The sequence below is a fragment of the Crinia signifera genome, chromosome 11 (genome assembly GCF_055691185.1).
Source record: "Crinia signifera chromosome 11, ASM5569118v1, whole genome shotgun sequence".
In the NCBI taxonomy this organism is placed as follows: Eukaryota; Metazoa; Chordata; class Amphibia; order Anura; family Myobatrachidae; genus Crinia; species Crinia signifera.
In genome coordinates, this window is record NC_139227.1 from 83,747,268 (window position 1) to 83,769,457 (window position 22,190).

At 41.6% G+C, this 22,190-nt stretch overlaps 1 protein-coding gene across 1 annotated transcript in view; it reads right to left on the reverse strand.

The window, feature by feature from the left end:
• The window catches only part of LOC146045080 (uncharacterized), a 127,494-nt gene that overhangs the window by 67,228 nt on the left and 38,076 nt on the right, over positions 1 to 22,190 (reverse strand). Inside the window, exons 15-20 of the mRNA XM_083163764.1 lie at positions 20,357 to 20,461; positions 19,356 to 19,428; positions 18,119 to 18,256; positions 15,800 to 15,964; positions 9,903 to 9,997; positions 6,691 to 6,820 (exon numbers count right to left, since the gene is read on the reverse strand). Coding sequence (XP_083019890.1) covers positions 6,691 to 6,820; positions 9,903 to 9,997; positions 15,800 to 15,964; positions 18,119 to 18,256; positions 19,356 to 19,428; positions 20,357 to 20,461 — 706 coding nt within the window. The remainder of the gene's footprint in view (positions 1 to 6,690; positions 6,821 to 9,902; positions 9,998 to 15,799; positions 15,965 to 18,118; positions 18,257 to 19,355; positions 19,429 to 20,356; positions 20,462 to 22,190) is intronic.

The following is a 22,190-nucleotide window of genomic DNA, read 5'->3' on the forward strand; positions in this document are numbered from 1 at the left end:
AAAATAATTAATAAAACATCACATAAAAAAAACAATTTCAATAAGCATACTTTTTACTCTCTTTCTTGTGCTTTATATATTTTTCAAGCACAATAGGCCATTATATAAAAAATGGCCACACTTTGTTACTCTTGCAATGCAGACAAGAAGCAAAGGTTAGTAGAATGCAGGCTATTAATTTTGTTAGGCATGCAATAGGTTAATTGTTATGGAGCAGGGATTAGTGACAGTCTTTGGTCAGACGCTGTTAGGCTGTAGATGTAAAAAAGTCACTCCAAGACCACACTCACTTGCAGATATGCTGTTAATTCACAGCCAGATGTTAAAAGTTAGTCATAATGCCATAACCTTTAAGCTTTTAGTTGTTAGTAAGCTTGATTTGAAAGATCATATATTAGAGATACCAAACATTTTCTCAATAAAATAAAAGAGATAAAATGGAAGGAAGGCTACCATCTGCTCACCTGTGATGTTGAGGCCTTGTACTCAAATATACCCCAAAAACAAGGGGTAAAGGTCATTAAACAATTTTTAGAAATAGAAATAGATAAAGATATTTCAGACCCTCTACGTGACCTTATCATACAGGCTATTACGTTTATTTTGGAGCACAATTATTTTTTTTTTTATACACATTATTTTTTACAGACACGGGGGACTGCCATGGGGACCAGGTTCGCTCCGAGCTTCGCGAACCTATACATGGGTGCCTTTGAGGAGGAGCATGTGTGGGGGAACGAGCTCGGGGGGGGGCCTGGTCCTCTATGGCAGATATATAGATGATTTGTTTATAATTTGGGATGGGGATGAATGTTCACTTAATCAATTCACTAATGATTTAAATATTAATAATTATGGACTTCACTTCACTTCTAATCACAGCACATCCACTATTAACTTCTTGGATATTGCGCTCTCCATCGTGAATAATAACATAGAGACCGAAACTTATGTAAAATCAGTCGATCAGAACAGATATTTAAAGTTTGACAGTGCACATGCAAAGGGTTGGAAAAACAACATCCCAAAAAGCCAACTAGTAAGGATTAAGAGGAATTGTTCCTCAGATGTGGCCTTTCAAAAACAGTCCAAAAATTTAATACAAGCCTTTACGGAACAAGGGTATCCGCAGAGTATAGTTCAAAAAGCTTACAGCGAAGTGACTAAGATGAATAGAGAAAGTCTCCTTAAAGAAACAACATCTAAAAAGAAAAAAGGTCCGATAGAATCAGAAGATAGAAATGTAGCGTTTATAACGCAATATAATAACTGTGCACATAAAATTCAAAAAATTATTAATAACAACATGTGTATCTTAAAACAGGATGACCTATTAAAAGATGTTCTAGGAACAAAGAATAAAGTAATCTTTAGAAAGGGAGACAATCTAAAAACAAAACTAGTAAGCAGCCACTTTAAAAATAGAAAAGAAAAGAACAGCCAGGAGATTGTCAAAGAGAGTAAAAATTGGTTACCAAATCTACCCGTAGGGTTTCATAAATGTGGGAATTATAAGTGCCAAACATGTATGTATGGTGAACAGAAAAGCACTGAATTTATGTCCTTTCATAATAAGAATATATATAAAATAAAAGAATTTTTGAATTGTAAAACCACATATGTTATCTATTTGATAGATTGTGGGTGTGGCCTCCAATATGTGGGTCGGACCACGAGGAGTCTACACACCCGCTACATGGAGCACAGACGTAACATACTAGGAGGAATAAGAACCCATCCCCTGTCGAAACATATATCCTACTGTCAACAACAATGCATTAAAAACGTACGCATTAGAGCAATAGAACATATTAAACCAACACAAAGGGGGGGGGACAGATTTGGATTAATATGTAGACGGGAGGCCTACTGGATATTCCAGTTGGGAACTATGGTCCCCAATGGCCTAAACGATACAATTGAATTGAATAACATTTGAGTATATTTATTATACCAATGCTGTCCTCCTTTACTACCACCGATAAAAATAGCATAGGATGTTCTATAATCTGTGCATATAAAGATGGTTAAAAATATATATACTTTTATAAACACTTCCCAACAAGCTATCTGGGTATGTTGGTATACATACTCATTTTTAGATTGGTTAATCTTGAGTTATTTATCCATATATTCATCTAAAGTGCTTTGGGCACAACCCACATATACCCTCCCTTTCATTTGATTCCCCCTACACCTTCCTAAAACATCTTTTCTTCCTTCCAGTGAGTAATAATGTTATTAAAGAGTCTTCATCCCTCCATTGATTGATACCAAAACCTAGAGTTAGGTTTTATATATGTCTTTAAATATTTTAAAGTCTCTAAAAAAGCATGGTAAATATATAACACTAGGGTATAGAATGCCCCCCTGGTGTACACACCAATCCTTACCTGATTGGTATGGTATTTATTCATTTTTCATTAATTTTTTGATGTGTGTACAAACACGTGCATAAGCATTTCTCTGTGTTGGATTAAGTAGACATCGATGTTTTCCAACATATATCGATGTTATATATATATTCTCCGATGTGTGTATAGATTTATGCCTAAAATGTATCCTGATGTGGAAACAGGTATCCATCGATGTTTTCAAACATGTATCGATGTTTCACAGGTTTATATTTATATAGAAAACTCCTGAATTCTTCCAATTTTTTTGGGGAAATATTTGTTTCGGTTGTGTGTCTTCCTATTTTTAAACACACTGAGATATATACATATATATATCCTTTTGCTCATCTATGGGTTTTCATTATTTTTGTGAATTAACCCATTAGAGTGAAATAAATACATCACTATTTATTATGGCTACATACAGTATTTTTTGCTTATTATAATCACATAGATGTACATGCATATATGTATAGCCCCGTATGGGCTGTATATATATGTCCGAAATATTAATATAATATGTATAAGGTATTAATGAAATCTCCTTTATATCAAATGGTTCGTTAGATAAGTTGTCTGTGTATATGTAGGCATACTGTCTGAAATAAGCATAGTATAATAGTGGCGACATACAGATATGCTTTCAAATAATTAAATAAACCAAAGTCTTTTTTTAAATGTCTCTATGTATTGTCATGCATACTTATAGCACTTCAGTGCAGACTCAAATGAATCTAATATGACAAAGATCAAACCCCGGTTTTATGTAAAGTATATGAGAAAATAAAACGGATTCCAAACCGAGGCTTGGTTTAGTGAGTGAGGCGCATGTGCAGGATTTAAGGAGGAAAAAAATCGTAGAACTGAGAAAGAAATTAAAATATACACGCCCAGATGGGCGGCACATGCCCCGTTAAATAACAGGGATAAGGCACACATACGTCATCTGATGAAGCCGCTGAGTCCATAGGAGGCGGGGAAACGCGTCATCAAAGCTATCCCTCACTGTTTGCACGTGAGGTACCGCCGATTGGGAGAACCCAGAAGCCGGAGCCAGCGTCCTGGATAAGGCTGACAAAAAAGCACTAGAAAGCAGCAGAGCAGCCGGGGACCCGCTCACGGCGTGGGCAGCTGAGCATACCTCCCCCAAAGTGGATTACAAACGGATCCAGAAGTCTAAGTATACCTGGTTCAATCCTTATAACTTTCAAATCAAGCTTACTAACAACTAAAAGCTTAAAGGTTATGGCATTATGACTAACTTTTAACATCTGGCTGTGAATTAACAGCATATCTGCAAGTGAGTGTGGTCTTGGAGTGACTTTTTTACATCTACAGCCTAACAGCGTCTGACCAAAGACTGTCACTAATCCCTGCTCCATAACAATTAACCTATTGCATGCCTAACAAAATTAATAGCCTGCATTCTACTAACCTTTGCTTCTTGTCTGCATTGCAAGAGTAACAAAGTGTGGCCATTTTTTATATAATGGCCTATTGTGCTTGAAAAATATATAAAGCACAAGAAAGAGAGTAAAAAGTATGCTTATTGAAATTGTTTTTTTTATGTGATGTTTTATTAATTATTTTTATGTAAATCCCACCGGCCGGTGCTTTCACTAATTAATATATGAAATTTATAATTAAATAAAAATTGTACTAATTTTTTATCATAACAAGTATCCATAGTATCCCTTTTGCGCCGTCTACCCTGTATTTATTGTTTGTTCTTTTAAGGAGGGGTTGAGTATCCCCTTTAGACGGCTGCAGGGACTAGTAAACCTTCCAGCGCTTCACTATTACCAGTGTTGATATGAAAAAAAACAGTGTTTTTTGCTTCTAATCATAATGTATTTGTACAAACAGAAGTGAATCATGTCCCTTACCACACAATGAACCTAAGAATGACATATAAACACAGTTTACTGAATTTAATATTTCTTTAAAAAAATATCAATAAGAAACATTTGGCCTAGGGGTGCCTTGGAAAAAAATGATGATACTCTAGGGTGCCGTAATTTAAAAAGGTTTGGGAACCGCTGATGTAGACTATGAAGAATATTGAATGCATTGGGATGCTATATCTGCTATTACTGAGCTATTGCCTACACCCGAATGACAACCAAGTACAAAACATAATTTATAGTCAACAATGAAGTAACAAAGGTAAAATGCCCTGTGATCTATTAGCAACAATTTGGGCCACATTGAGTAACATAATAGGGCAGTAAGAGAAGCAAGAAGTACAGTCGGGTCTTTGGTTTAAGAATAAGAGAAGTACATTATGTGCTGGGAAAGAGGGGTGGTGCCAGTGAATGATCCTATACAAGTCAAGAAAAAGGGGCCAGGTAATTTATGTAACAGGAAAGCAGAAACAACTGTAGCAATTTCATCAAGCGTGATGTCAGTGTCTGAAGGGTCTGGAGAGGAGGTCAGGTTGGCAGTTGTCCTTCAATCATCAAGTGTTCCACCAGAGAAGGACCTGGGGCTGTTGCTATATAAAGGTATGTATGGTATTCAAAGAAAATGTTGATTTGCTTCTAGCTCTGAATGAGACAATATACTGTAGTTAAAACGTTAAAGCTATTCAGTAACAACCCTTTGATTTTTGGTATAAAAACTGAATTGTGAATGAGTCAGCTATCAGGTCACACAGGGGAACACCCTTTTACCTTGTGTTATGCTAAAATCGATGTCGTTCTGTAAGTGCAGAAATACCGTACTTTGAAGTCATGCACTGATTTTGCAGCAAGTGCATAAATCAGGGATACAGTGAAAATGTAAATACAGTTATGTTGCTGAGATTTTAGAAAGTTCCACATCTGCATAATGTGCGACAGTGGGGGGTTAATGATAGGCTACAGCAGGGGTGGCCAACCGGTCAGAGGTAAAGAGCCGAAAAATATTTGTAGTCAAGCTAAAGAGCCGACAACATGCGTGCTTTGGCCACCCCTGGGCTACAGGATGAAAGGTTAAGGTAAGGCTGGGAATACTGTTAAATGACGGATCCACCATCCAAGTCTCTATTTTATCACTTGGTTATTCTGGCCAGACAGCCAAACTACTCAGGCATTTACATTTTACCATACTATTGTGATGTCTTTGTCGGCAGATGCTGCGGGTGCTTAAAGGTTTTGTTGTGGGTCAGATGTTCTGATATAGCTACTAAGATATATTAGCTTTTCTGCAGGGCCAATGTAATATGCTTGTGAATGAAATCATTCGCAGACGTATCAGGTGTACACACTCGCCAATGTACTCATGATATATTACTCATCCATATAACAAATGATATATCACTATAAGTGTGTACCCAGCCATAGATGATGGAAAAGGATGCTTAGGGTTAGGCACTAGAGATAGGATTGAGGTTAGGCTACGGGAAGGGAGGATTAGGATTAGACATAAGGGGAAAATCAGGGTTAAGCATCAGGGATATGGATGCTGCCAACTCTGCAGGATTAGCTGGAAGTCCTCATCAGTTGGACCCACAAGAGACCACTGGACCCGCCAAACCAGTTCAGCAGTGTCTACAGTATACCTAACCCTATTCATTGGGTTGTGTGCAAGAACACTTTAAAAGTATTTACCAGTGGGTTAGTTCTGTACAAATGGGGCTTTGGGACTGGGGGAATCTAGAGAGCAGAAAGATGCTTGCTGAGTGAGAGCTACTCTGTACTGTATGTACTTACTGTGTGTATTCTTACTGTATGTGTTCTTAATGTATGTGCACTTACTGTATGTACCTTATATTGTACCACACGTGACAATGAGATTGGGACACTTTTTATTTGTCACGAAATTACTAAGAAGTTATTTTAAGGGGGGTACAAATGGGGCCTTACTCTGGTCGGCTCGCGAACACGCGGAGGAGCGAGGGCAGCATGTCATAAACAAGCAAAGCTGCAAAACCTTTGCGTGTGGTCCATAATAAGGTCCATGGTGTGATTGTTGCCTTGCTATTCAATCCCCAATCTGTTGGGATGGAATCGCACAGCGCCATGTACACATTCGATTTAACTATATAGTACAGATCTGTATCTGTACTATATAGTCCTGCCTGCACAGTCTATTTTTCTATTCGATTTCGATTCCACAGGACCACGCAATGGGATCGGATCAGGATCGAATGCGGCTGAAAACCATTCGATGTCTATTCAATTTGATTTTGACTATATAGACAATCGAATCGAAAGCTAGCTGGGGCATAACTGCTTTCTTTAATTGTCCATTCTCTCTGTTCTCTTGACTCTCTGTGACACCACCTTGCTATATTCCCATATGATCTACTCACAGCAGTTGGCGAATGTTCTCCAATTTGTCAGGATGAGCCCTTTGGCTGCACAGGCCCGAGCATAAGAACCCAATGAAGAGCAGATAAAGTTAAGAGTCTCTTGGTAATTGCAGCCTTCATAGACACATCTCTGAAACAGAGGATATCAGTGGTTAAAGTTTCAATACACTTGCAAATATGTCTTTATTGTGAATATTTGGCGGCATAAATTTATTGTTTGACAATGATGGAACACTTAAAAGTGAATCTAATATATTATCCACTGCAGTAGTATAAAATCCAATTTATATAGGCAGCGGGGGATCATCATTAGGATTCTGGTAGACCGGTCCCCCCAATGTTGTCATGGAGCATGATGCTGGCCCTAATTGCTAGTCTTCCTAATGGCTGTCCTGTCCCGCATGGTCAGTATGATCTGTTGTTCTTCTTTGTTTCCAGCCTCCCTCCCCATGTGACCACATCTCCTCCTGTCTCTAGCCAGTGTATAACCGCACCCCCTAACCCTCCCTATGAGAGCGATGGGCTCTGTCATGCTCTCTTTGGTATGAAATTTCTGATTATGGTTTACTCTTACCACAGCCAACACCCATATGAGACTCGATACGCTGACATTAACGATTTTACTTCATGACACTAAAATCGTAACGTAAGTACATTGAGTAGCGATCCCCTACAGCTACATTGTGGTGCTGCTACATTGATGCCTAAGGCCCTGTACACACCAGAACGATCCTGATTGTTAGTAGATCGTTAGCAGATTGTGTGATGGTCGCACGATCTGTTGGAGCACACGATCTGTTAACAATCTGATAACGATCTGCATCCAATCTGATCCCAATCCGATCTGAGTCTGTATCCAGTTGAATGGATCTTTTACAGATCCTACCTGCAGCAGGTAGGATCTGTAAAACGACCAAACGACAACGGGGACGTGCATCGGATTGGAATCGGATCGGAATTGGATCTAAACATGCAAAAACATGCCCAATCTACATACAATCTGCATCCAATCGGTCAGAATTGGATCCAGATTGATGGAATTGAGCCCTAATCGTTCTGGTGTGTACCCCCTAAACCTAGAGCTACATTGAGTACAGAGCCGCATTAAGGTGTGTGGGGGCCCTGGACAAATAGGTCTGTGGGCCACACACCCCCCTCCTCCACCGGACGGAGGCATCATCCCCCCCCCTGCCGGACGGAGGCATTACCCCCCACCCTCTGCCGGACAGAGGCATCATCCCCCCCCCCTGCCGGACGGAGGTGTCATTTCCCCTCCCCTTCCCCGTACCTGGGTAGTGTGAGGGTGGGTGACAGGCAGTCAGGCAGCGAGATCTGGCAGCTGGGGTGAGGAGGGGTTCTGCATTGTGTTAAAAGCAGTCATCACAGCCAGGGTCGGGTAGCACTGGCAGGCAGGGGGTCCCTGCGGCGTATGGGAAGTCAGCAGCGGGGTCCCTGCAGCACATGGGAACTGTTCCCATCTGCTGCAGGGACCCCGCCGCTGACTTCACATATGCCGCAGGGTGGACCCCCTGCCCACCAGAGCTACCCACCCTGCGCTGCCAGACCCTGCTGCCTGCCACCGCAGCAGTGGGGTGGCAGGTGAGGGGGCCCCCAGATGTGTGGGGGCCCCGGGGCTACCGCCCCGTGGCTAATCCGCCACTGATTGAGTAGCTACTACACTGAAGTCTTCATCTCCAACTACATGGACAGTGGCAAACGCAGGATTTTCAGAAGGGGGTTTCCAGAGGGGTGGAGCAAAGCACGAAGATGGACACTTAGGTAACCCAGTATATGCCGGGTCAGTTAAAGTATTATAGATAGACCAAATGTATATAAATAATAATAATAATAATAATAATAAAAAAAAGATATATATATATATATATATACATACATACATATACATACATACAGGTGGCGTCAACAGCAGTGTAGACCCCTGGGCATAGCAATGTATTGGGGCCCCTACCGATCCTCCAGCGGTAGGGGTGGGGGAAGCTTTGATGTCCCGCGGGTGGTAGGGGGTATTATATCAACCGCTCAGCATGTAGGGCCTGGATCAGTAATTTCCACTAATTACCCCTTTACTGCACAGATGGTGGGAAATGGGGTGGGAGAAGGGGGCATTGGGCTGAATGAAGGGGCCCTGATACATAACTTCCAGGGTGGTAGAGGATGTTTAATATGCAGAGGAGGGGTGTATATTGGGCTTATTATTCATAATTTTCTGGTGGGAGGACAGCTTGCTTGACTGCAGATATCTCCAGTTCCCGGAAATAGATTTCTTTAATGGAATTAAAACAAGAGAATCCCACCTACCAAATGGTACTGGGGACTAGGGGATCAGAGATCAGGAGGCAGAGCAATCTGCCAACGAGTATATAAAACTACATACCAGGTGTGTGTAGCTGGAGCAGTAACCAGCTGCTGGAAGGCTGATATCTCTGGTTTTGGGAATAGTAGAGACAAGCTACTCGTGTCCCTCAAAGGGGAAGAGTCCCAGCTTTTGGAATATACCCTCAGCAAAACTCCAAATCAGACAGAACCTGAAATATCTGACTGGGAAGAGCAATTAACAGGCTTGGATGGGGACCACTGCTTTGAAGTCAGATATCTCCGGTTCCCAAGGGCCGATTTTTACAATTCTTGTACCCATGGAAAGAGGGGAGCCTCAGCTTTCAGCCTAGGGCCCTTAGACTCCTGGGGGGGTTTCTGGGTACTCAGAAACCCCCCTGCGTGCGCTACTGATGGAGGATACATATTTTCCTGGTTATTATAATCCAATTAGAATATTTTAAACATGCAAAGCAAACGTAAAGTATCTTGACTTGATTACTAATTTTTATCATACTGTACCTGTAAGTCCTTTCTATGTGGATTTTAGTTAAGGGATATTAAACTATTGATGTTACAAATCTGAGTAGTTGGACAATGCATTGTCTAGAACCCCACATATCTGATGTTCTAGAATGTCCTGGTCTGAGCTGAAACCCTGAGCGTTGTTAAGCAGAGACTTAAGTAATGATTTGAAGTTATTTTCTTATCTATGCACCTCCCTCGCTGAGTAATTGTTCACTGCAGCTGGGTTGTGGAGAGGTGGCAAGAGAGTGTCCTACTTGGACCTTCCCTCCATGGATCTGTAGGCAATGAGGCGTTCCAACTTGAATTAGAAACATCACTTTGCGTTTAAAAAAAACATTGTACAATTTTACCTTGTAGTAGGGTTCCGGATCCACTAATGAATGGCATAACTCAAACGGGGTTCCGGTGCTCACCAGAGCAGAGCAGTGTTTTTGTGAAAAGATTTCTGATGACAATAAGAAAGTAGTTAAAAATCCAATGACACAAAACAAGTTTGCACTACAATAATGTAATCTCAGTTATGAGATTGTAACATTTACATATATCTTAACAACATATACAGTATACAGTGGCAGATGGTCACCAACTGTGACATGGAAAACCATCAATTGTTTCACCCATCGATGATCATCTCTGTTTTTTCAGCGAATGGCCCGCAAGCCAATCACAACCTGGGGCCTCACAGGTGTTGGGTAAGAACTATTTTCTGTGTCCTGGCAATAAGGCAATAGTTACTTCTCTGACAGTGGCGTTGTACCCTGGACTATTATGGTATAATCATGTATGTAGTAATACTAATAATAATAATTAATAATAGTCCCTAATTTATGCAAAAGATGAGCGGGGTTTTACTACTGTCATGAAATCCTTTATTTGAGTTTACGGCATGCTGAACAATGGTACATTACATTTACTTTCTAAATAGTGCTGCTGTGGATCTATTCCAGCAGGAAACAAACTATTCAAACAATGCTCTTGTTTAGGATCTATTGTTTAGGAACAATGGCCTGCTAATTGCATCTCCTGTGATTAGGTCTAGCCACAACAAACTGTTATAAAGGGATTATTTTGTCAGAACAATGCCTTTGCAGATGTCAATGCAACATGAAGTTTGTATTAGGAAAAACAAATGATTTTACTTTAATTACCCTGCTCTGTAATTATATATGGTATTGCTATAACATTGATACATACAGTAAAATCACCTTAACAATACAGCATATGCTTGCATACCCTGTATTCCATCTGACACATTTAGGAAGCTATGATAATCATCCGAAGGGTACTGATCACATGACCTGAAGGGGATTTGATATCCTGTTCCACCAATAAGACATGGGACTCTATTTACTAAAGGTTGATTTTTATCAATTTCAAATTGAAAAACTCAATCAGGGGCTGAAACACATATTTACTAAAAGATGATTTTTCGAAAATACTTTTTTAAATTTTGGTGTGTTTTAACCCTGTGTTTTCCATGGGTTTGCAATAAATTATAGTTGACCTAAATCTTAGGGAAAAAGTCTTATTGAAAGTGAGGTGATTAGAGGGTTAATATTCAGTATATGAGTGGTAATATGTGATGATGTTGAAGCCAATTAATTATGGGGATTATGCAGGAATGATTATAAGAAATTAGTAAATTGAGTAGGGTTGTTAAGAGGATAATGATGTAGTTAGGTGGTCCTGAGGAGAGAAAATGTATGACATCTGATGCTCTATGCTATATGGCAGTCACTGATGTGGTCTGTATTGTATGGTAGTAACTGATGCTGTCTGTATTATATGGTGTCACTGATGCTCTCTGTATTATATGGCGTCACTGATGCTCTCTGTATTATATGGCGTCACTGATGCTCTCTGTATTTATTATATGGCAGTCACTGATGCTCTCTGTATTATATGGCAGTCACTGATGCTCTCTGTATTATATGGCAGTCACTGATGCTCTCTGTATTATATGGCAGTCACTGATGCTCTCTGTATTGTATGGTAGTAACTGATGCTCTCTGTATTATATGGCAGTCACTGATGTGGTCTGTATTGTATGGTAGTAACTGATGCTCACTGTATTATATGGCAGTCACTGATGTGGTCTGTATTGTATGGTCGTGATTGATGCTCCCTGTATTATATGGTGGTCACTGATGCTCTCTGTATTATATGGCAGTCACTGATGTTCTCTGTATTATATGGCGGTCACTGATGCTCTCTGTATTATATGGCATCACTGATGCTCTCTGTATTATATGGTAGCACTGATGCTCTCTGTATTATATGGCGGTCACTGATGCTCTCTGTGTTATATGGCGGTCACTGATGCTCTCCGTATTATATGGTGTCACTGATGCTCTCTGTATTATATGGCAGTCACTGATGCTCTCTGTATTATATGGTGGTCACTGATGCTCTCTGTATTATATGGCAGTCACTGATGCTCTCTGTATTATATGGCATCACTGATGCTCTCTGTATTATATGGCAGTCACTGATGCTCTCTGTATTATATGGTGTCACTGATGTTCTCTGTATTATATGGCGGTCACTGATGCTCTCTGTATTATATGGCAGTCACTGATGCTGTCTGTATTATATGGCAGTCACTGATGCTCTCTGTATTATATGGTGGTCACTGATGCTCTCTGTATTATATGGCAGTCACTGATGTTCTCTGTATTATATGGCGGTCACTGATGCTCTCTGTATTATATGGCAGCACTGATGCTCTCTGTATTATATGGCAGTCACTGATGTTCTCTGTATTATATGGCATCACTGATGCTCTCTGTATTATATGGCAGTCACTGATGCTGTCTGTATTATATGGCGGTCACTGATGCTCTCTGTATTATATGGCAGCACTGATGCTCTCTGTATTATATGGCAGTCACTGATGCTGTCTGTATTATATGGCGGTCACTGATGCTCTCTGTATTATATGGCAGCACTGATGCTGTCTGTATTATATGGCAGTCACTGATGCTCTCTGTATTATATGGCAGTCACTGATGCTCTCTGTATTATATGGCGTCACTGATGCTCTCTGTATTATATGGCAGCACTGAAGCTCTCTGTATTATATGGTGTCACTGATGCTCTCTGTATTATATGGCGGTCACTGATGCTCTCTGTATTATATGGCAGTCACTGATGCTCTCTGTATTATATGGAGGTCACTGATGCTCTCCGTATTATATGGTGTCACTGATGCTCTCTGTATTATATGGTGGTCACTGATGCTCTCTGTATTATATGGTGTCACTGATGCTCTCTGTATTATATGGCATCACTAATGCTCTCTGTATTATATGGTGTCACTGATGCTCTCTGTATTATATGGCGTCACTGATGCTCTCTGTATTATATGGTGTCACTGATGCTCTCTGTATTATATGGCGGTCACTGATGCTCTCTGTATTATATGGCAGTCACTGATGCTCTCTGTATTATATGGCAGTCACTGATGCTCTCTGTATTATATGGCAGTCACTGATGCTCTCTGTATTATATGGCAGTCACTGATGCTGTCTGTATTATATGGAAGCACTGATGCTCTCTGTATTATATGGCAGTCACTGATGATGTCTGTATTATATGGTGTCACTGATGCTCTCTGTATTATATGGCGGTCACTGATGCTCTCTGTATTATATGGCAGTCACTGATGCTCTCTGTATTATATGGCAGTCACTGATGCTCTCTGTATTATATGGCAGTCACTGATGCTCTCTGTATTATATGGCAGTCACTGATGCTGTCTGTATTATATGGAAGCACTGATGCTCTCTGTATTATATGGCAGTCACTGATGATGTCTGTATTATATGGTGTCACTGATGCTCTCTGTATTATATGGTGGTCACTGATGCTCTCTGTATTATATGGCGGTCACTGATGCTCTCTGTATTATATGGCGGTCACTGATGCTCTCTGTATTATATGGCAGCACTGATGCTCTCTGTATTATATGGCAGTCACTGAAGCTCTCTGTATTATATGGTGGTCACTGATGCTCTCTGTATTATATGGTGGTCACTGATGCTCTCTGTATTATATGGTGGTCACTGATGCTCTGTGTATTATATGGCAGTCACTGATGCTCTCTGTATTATATGGCAGTCACTGATGCTCTCTGTATTATATGGCGTCACTGATGCTCTCTGTATTATATGGTGGTCACTGATGCTCTCTGTATTATATGGTGGTCACTGATGCTCTCTGTATTATATGGTGGTCACTGATGCTCTGTGTATTATATGGCAGTCACTGATGCTCTCTGTATTATATGGCAGTCACTGATGCTCTCTGTATTATATGGCGTCACTGATGCTCTCTGTATTATATGGTGGTCACTGATGCTCTCTGTATTATATGGTGGTCACTGATGCTCTCTGTATTATATGGTGGTCACTGATGCTCTCTGTATTATATGGCAGTCACTGATGCTCTCTGTATTATATGGCGTCACTGATGCTCTCTGTATTATATGGTGGTCACTGATGCTCTCTGTATTATATGGTGTCACTGAGGCTCTCTGTATTATATGGTGGTCACTGATGCTCTCTGTATTATATGGTGGTCACTGATGCTCTCTGTATTATATGGCAGTCACTGATGCTCTCTGTATTATATGGTGGTCACTGATGCTCTCTGTATTATATGGCAGTCACTGATGCTCTCTGTATTATATGGCGTCACTGATGCTCTCTGTATTATATGGCAGTCACTGATGCTCTCTGTATTATATGGCAGCACTGATGCTCTCTGTATTATACGTGTCACTGATGCTCTCTGTATTATGTGGCGTCACTGATGCTCTCTGTATTATAAGTGGTGGGTGAGATAGTGTATTGCAGATAGTGATACTTACTTTTGAGTCTTTGGAATCTACATACTGCGTTTAAAAGTAAAGAAGCTGTAGAATCTCAGAATAAGTGCAGCAGGCTCCGGCACCCTTAGGCACCACGGGACTAATGTAATGACACCTTACAAACACTTCAGTCTTTACAATATTGAGGTCTGCATTCAAGCAAACCAAAGATTACTACTATATATTGGGAGGGGATTGCACCGGTTTGCGAAAATCCTGACTTCACCCCTGGATCCTTACTACTGTACGGCAGGTTGAGAACAAAGGCTGTTGTATGGAGTAATGGTGTCCGCCTCTTATCTCTAGGCCTGTTAGCAATCCCAAGAGTTTTACTCCTGGTTACAACACCTACTATCACCGGATATATTTTGCTGTAGTAAAGTAATTTAATGGTTATATTTGGCTCATCGGAACTTATTTATAGTATTTAAGTGAATGCCTAGGCACATTCGGCTCTCCTAAGAGTAAATCTACTGTACTGTAGGTCAAACAATTATACAGATGCATAGGCGCCGAAACAGTGGGTGCTCCGGGGCCCAAGCACCCACGGAAAGTAAGGAGCACCCACGGCACAGGCCACGGCATTGGGGTCCCAGCAGCGGATATGCTGTCAGCAGGGGGGTCCCTGCGGCGGATAGGAACTAGTAGCGGTAGGGGGGGGGGGCGTGGGGCTTGTCTGTGGGAGCACCCTCCAGACAAAATGGAAATCCGCACCCCTGTACAGATGTCATACTAGAGGTGGCCACTGCTCCAAATTTGGTTTTAGGAGATAACTGTAGTTCCAAATTTTGGAGTGGAGTTGATCAATTTTTATTTACCAATTACACAGAATTATCCCAGGCTAAGTACAGCTAAAAAGCTAGACCTGGAGCGGAGCTGAAATCAGTTATACTGAGCTGGACTCCTGTAGCTGCCCAACCACATTGCAGGTGCCGGATGATTGGCCGATGGTCGGGATTCCGACTGTCAGTATATCGGAGTGCTCGGGATTCCAATATCGGTATACTGACCATCGGGATCTCGACCATTGGCTAGTCATACCACACCCCTCTCTGCTAGATAGAAAATATGTCTAAAGTATTTATCCAATTAACGTGGCTATGTGGTCAGAGATATTCTAAAATATACAGCCTGGAGTTAAAACTGACAAACTTGGATCGTTGCCAGCACTTAAGTCTCAAAGGGCAGGGACGTTTACACAGGTTCCCTGTCATGTGAAGTGGAGCTACAACAGCATCATTCATAGAATTATCACATGTGTTGCGGTAGAGGTGCCTAGAGTGCAATTGGTGTTTGATCTATCTCAGCGCAGTACATAATACAGGAGTTTTGTAGGGGATATACCGGTATATGAGAGTTGGATTGGAATGTACTTACCATTAGATATACTCATCGCACAAGGATTGGAATCTATATTCCTGGATGGTTTGCAGTTTGCAGCTGCTCTCCAGGAATCCACAAACACTGACACTGTCCCCTCTACAATTCCAGAGCTGGAACGGAAGTCATCTCTAGTTTCACCGTTAAAGTTTCCGCACAGACCTGAGTTAATGTAAAACACTGGAGTTACTGTTTGTACCATAAACATCACATATTGATTTTCAAAAATATTTTAGTCAGCTTTCGGGAGCTGCAACATAATAAGCCCCAAAATGTACTGTGTGGGACTATCTCAGACAATACACCACAGACCGTTAATCTTAGACTGTTTACACTTAAGTCATACTCAGAGGCAGATTGGGGCCCTAGGCAAGATAATGGTTTGGGGCCCGCTTCCCTCCAACAATCCGTAACACTATATTTTGGCTGCTAATTGCTGGTTGTAGGCAGCATCGATAGAGTACCTTGGCGTCTGCACAGCCTGCCGATAAATGGTCAGATGCGTGAACATCGGCATTGCATACACATCTCAACCAAGCTCTAGCTCCATTGGAGGTAGGCTTAATACTTGTATATCATTAATGTAAACTGACCACATACCGGGATGAAACCATTCTGAAACCATTTTTTTTGTTCTGCAAGATAGGTAGCTCTTAAGCTGCCCATACACGCCCCGATGCGGGCGTGCGTTGAGGGCTTAAATAGCACGGATCACATCACATTGCATTGCCTGTGCATGCGTTGTGCATGCAATGCAATGCAATGAGAACTAAGTACAAAAAGTATGTGAAAGCACATACTTTTTGGACTGTGCGATGAGGTGCCGCGGGAGCGCGCACCTAAAAGCACAGAATGCACAGCCCGGCATCGCAGCGTGTATGGGCTGCATAAGTTTGCTTGCTGGTTAATCGTAGACCCAATTTAGGGTAACAGGGGTGTGGGGTGCGGTGCCCCTGACTGGTTGGGCTGGGTGGCTCTAGTGTGGCACACCCTTACATTCTATTAACACTTTTTTTTATTTTCCTCACTAACACTATTTCTTTAATATTTTAATTACATTTCATTTCTCTCTCTCTCTCTCTATACATAGCTTCGGTTTCTTGCCACTAATATTTATTAACACTATAGTTTTTCACTGGTGTGCCGCACTGGGCTTTCTAGCTTATGCAGTTTTTTTGGGGTGCCGCACCCTGCACCTAGATATAGGGCTAGGGACCCCCAATATACAGAGAAGCCTTGACGCGGCTTGGGGGCATATCATACACCTGTGCAGGTATATGTAACCAATATCTCTGAATTCTATTATCATGTAGTGTTCTAGATTGGTTACTAATACCATTCAGTGTGCCAGGGGAACCAATGTCTTGTTTTACTTACTTAGTATTAACCCCTCCCTTGCATGCACCTGACTGGTATTACTGAACTAATTGAGCATCTACCACTATCCATATTTTTTTTGTTCTATCAAAGAACATCAAAGGGACTTCTAGAGTGTGGGCAGGTCCACATGATGTTATGTCATCACGCGGTAGTCAAGCAATTCTCCTTTGGGAACGTTTTGGAAGGTCTGGATATCGTTCCATGTAGCCTTGAGGAAAACCCACCTCTAGACATACTGTATTTTTGGTATTGGTTCTTTGCAGCTATTATTTTCAATCACTGTACACTTAGGGCCTTATTGTAGTTCACTCTTTCTGACAAAATCCTTCTTAGATGGACAAAACCATGTGCACTGCAGGTGGGGCAGATGTAACATGTGCAGAGATAATTAGATTTGGGTGGGGTTTTACTACAAAGTGAGATCTATATTGCAGTGTAAAAATAAAGCAGCCAGTATTTACCCTGCACAGAAACAAAATAACTCACACAAATCTAATTCTCTCTGCACATTTTACATCTGCCCCCCTGCAGTGCACATGGTTTTGTCCCACATCGGCCCCATTTTGTCGATTTCGGCGGTGAATTGTCCGAATCTCGACAATTCACGTCCGTTTACATGGACACGCCCCCTTTTTGACAATCGCCAGGCAGGACATTGAATCGCGCCTGACGATCTGGGGTCGAACAAAACAAAAATGGGTCAGGTTCAAGGCTGTCGGGCCGAATCAACAGTCGTGACCCGGTATTGAACACCCCCCAAAGCCAGTATTTATGCTTGTATCTCCAGACCCGATCTCCAGCGGCCTTTCCTGAGTTTCTGCTGTACTGCCTAAGGTTTGTGTACCGAAAGTTCGGCCCCTTCCCTGAGTTTGGACATTATGAAAATATCTGATTTTAGTCTTCCAATAGTTCTTATATCCTGGATCATCATCCTACCTTTGGTGTTTCCAAAATAACTTCTGTCCATTTTAACGTAAGCATTGAACACAGGAATTCTCTGTACCATAATTTCCAGCCCATATGTTGTATGGAGAGTTATATGTGTGGAGGACTGTCTTATCACCGTAGTGTCATCTGGAAAGACACAAAAAAGCCATAATACATATGTACCTTTGGTACTTGTTTCCTAGCACGGCGCCCACGAGTGCTTGTACAATGAAATATCGCATAGCATTGCATGCCAGCCACCGAGCCCGAAGCGTGGCGAGCGGACGGGAAGTACGAGCCTGCTTCGGGCTCGGTGGCCTTGTTGCGCTCGCCACACTATCTAAAATCAACTCCACACCGACGTGGACAGTGGAGGTATGAAAAGGTCGGAGGACGCGTACCGCAGCCCCTCGCGGGCTCGCTGCGCTCGCCATGCTTCGGGTTGGTGTTGATAGTGGGGGTGGCGTTGCTAATGGGGGTGCATTAAACATTGTAAGCACCCATCAGGGTGCTTGTACAATTAAAAATCGCATCGCATTGCATGCCGCTATATTGCATGCAATGCGATTGTATAAGATGTACTACGATTAAATTATTGGGTGCCGTGCTAGGAAACAAGTACCGTACCTTTTGTTTTATTTGCAAAATAAAGCAATGTTTCAGCTGTTTTTGATTGCAAAGAAGAGACCGCTGTAAACTGAAGACACAATTGGCAGCACAGCTATTAGTAAGCAACTAGCAAGGTCGACAGGTCATTAGGTCGACAAAAGCATTATGTCGACATGGTCTAGGTCGATAGTCAACAGGTCGACATGGGGTTTTTCACTGTTTTGTGTGCCGGCAGGCGGTATTTCATGCCCTACCATCCACTAGGGCGTGGTGGGAGAATAAAATAGTGTGCCAAGCGAATCGAGGCAGCATGGCGAGCGCAGCGGTGCGCTTAATCCTGTGTCTATGTCGACGGTGTCAACATTCAGGTAAAAAAACTGAAAAACCCCATGTCGACCAAGAACACGTCAACCTAATGTTTGTGTCGACATAATGACCTGTCGACCTAGACCCCTGTCGATCTGACAGTATGTCGACCTAGTGGTGCCCACCTAATGACTGTCGACCATCTTTAGGTCGACCATACAATTCATACCCAACTGAATTCCCTCCTTTATAGGAGTAGGATTGGGAGTTATTGATGAGTGGAAGGTATAGGGATGGCTGAAAGTGATAAGAAACCATGGCATGCACTTACCCGTAACATAAGGCAGTTGTCTAAGTTGACCGTCCACTGAGATGTGGTCCTCCTCTGACAGTATTATTGAACGCTAAATATAATGTGCGATACAAATGTGATTAGTTATCTGCTTTAATTGTACAAGGGACATGTAATAATATTATATATACCTCACAGAAATATAAGCGCCACCCCTGTTATGCAGAAGCTATGACTTGTTTAATGTTTTGGTTTTAAATTGTACTTGTGACTTTTATTGTGCTGTGTATGAGTTATGTGTTTGATTTCCTGCTCTTTTAATTAGAATTAGAGATGTGCAGGCTCTGATTTACTCTGATTTACTCTGATTTCAAAGCAGGATCTTATTGGCTATCAACTTTCAACAACTGTCATGTGATTTGGGATAGCCAATAAGATCCTGCTTTGAAATCAGAGTAAATCAGAGCCTGCACATCTCTAATTAGAATATACAGATGTGTCCACTTAGGATGTTGATGTCTGCCCAGAACAGCTTTCAAATTACCCTGCATATGCCCGACACAGAATGCCAGTGTGCGCCGCTGTTCACACCATGCAATCTTATGGGATTGTGGGTGCAATCCTCATGCCACAACCTGCTGCAGTGCAAGCAAATATGTCAAAGGACACATCTGCTATTACTGAAAATTCCTCAATATTCAATCAACTGAATACATTACGTCACAAATTGCAAAAAGACGCATAGATGATTTGAATGACAATTTCAGCTCTAGGAGATGCCCAAGGAAGGAGAAGCAGGTGTGTGGCAAAGAGGGTGGGGTTGGGAAAATTTTGTTATTATGCCCCACCCCTTTACGGGAAAACGCCCACCATTAGACCATATTGCCTGAAAGACAAGGCTAAAATGACGCAATGGCGCATCATTAGGCCCCACCCTCTTTGCTGGGACAGCAAAGAGGAGCATAATGTGTGTGTGGACAAGGGGGGGGGGCATGCTGGGGGGCACTAAATAAAAAAAAGACACACTAACAGACACTTACACTTGTAGATGTGTAGACGATACTTGTGAAACAGGTTTCTGATGAACTCACACCGCACGTCTTAAACGATCCCATGACACTTGCACTATCCGGTAAATGAGGGCTCTGTGTAATGCAACAAACGTTTATGTCATTCAAATAATAAAGTGCAAAATGTTATATAAAGCATAATGAAATACAAAGTGAATCTGCATGAAATAAATTGATCAGTAAAATATCCGAAGTCAAATTCAATGAGCACAAGTCATTTCCATGGCGTGTTCAGTGCTTGCTATGTGCTATTATCATCCACCACCAGGGGGCAGGCTATTTGTATTTTGCTTTTGCTTTTTTATTCAATGTTTCATTTAAAATGTTCAAGCTAAATGTTTATTTTGCCCATGAGGTAGGTTCTAACAACAATACAATATACTATTATTATTATCCTTTATTCATATGGCACCACTAGGGATCCACAGTCCCCAATTTTAAATAAGAGTAGCAAAGCACATGAGGGAAGAGGGCCCTGCACGTGAGAGCTTACATTCTAAAGCCTACAAACCTACTATTAGCTTTTAACACATTCCCTGATCTATGTGCCCCCCTTTCATTACTGGTAGCAACCCTGCCCAACTGTGCTGGGTTCAGGAAGGCTGCTGCGGCTACAGGGGTGGGGTGGAGGCTATATCCCCTACATTACATGGCCCTGCCAAGCTCCCTATGGCCCTAACTGTGCTGGATAATATTTCTGCCCTGTCCTGGCACCGCCCCTAAGCAAGTGATGTCATGATGTACCACCAAGATAAATGTTTATTTTTATCATTTTGTTTTTAGGATAAAATCATGTTAGTTATTCTACAAGTAATTACTATATTGATGATGCTATTGAAAATATTAAAAAGCAACTCAATCAACTTGTTATAGGACAAAGGCTTAAGTGCAGTTATAGAGTCCCCGCTTGCTGTATGGGAGGCAGCGCAAAACAGCCCATATTCATAAAGTCTTTAATAAACTTCTTATTGGCAGATGGGAGTTTGAGTATCCCCCAAATAGTTAATTAACAACGCCAAACTACTTAAATGTAAAGCTTATCTAAAATAATGACAACAGCGATGTCAATAAAATCGGTCAACCCTTTATTGAGAACAAAGTTTAATTTAAGTATGATGTCAGAAAGAAAGAACAGTCAGCTTCTCAATGACATTATGCAATTCACACAGTGGCGTAAGTTCGTCCAGTTGCCCGGAGGAAAGATAAATATTGGTGCGCCCCCCCACCCACACACACGCACGCACAGCACCTTATATAAATATATGTATGCATGTGTGTAAGTATGTATGTTATGTATGTTATGTATAAAATAGAGTGTGATGTCTATGGTCCTACTTGGAGGGGAAGTCAGCCACAGAAGCGATATTGAAGGCTTTCAATTAACTTATGTACATTTGCAGGGGAGGAGAGGTGTCCCCTTGGGGGCAGGAGCCTGGCGGCAGATGACTCCATTGCCTCCCAGAGTTACACCTCTGTAATCACATGTCCATGACATGCACTTTACTAGCCAACGTCTTACACAGTACAGATGTCCACGACTTGCACTTTACCAAACAACATGTTCTCCCTCCAATACACCATAAAAGACTGGCCAGACAGCCAGTGTATGTGACCCGCAGTTGGGTAAGTCAGACAAATGTATTGTACAAGACATCGCACCTCCAAAAACAGCACAATGACAACTAGACTGCCGTTCTTTCCTGCAACCTCGAGGTTAACAAGCCTCAACAGGGGAATCATTTTTTGGGGGTGGGTGGGCAGGGAATGCAGGAAAACAAGGCAGACCCTAGCTAACCTTAGCAAA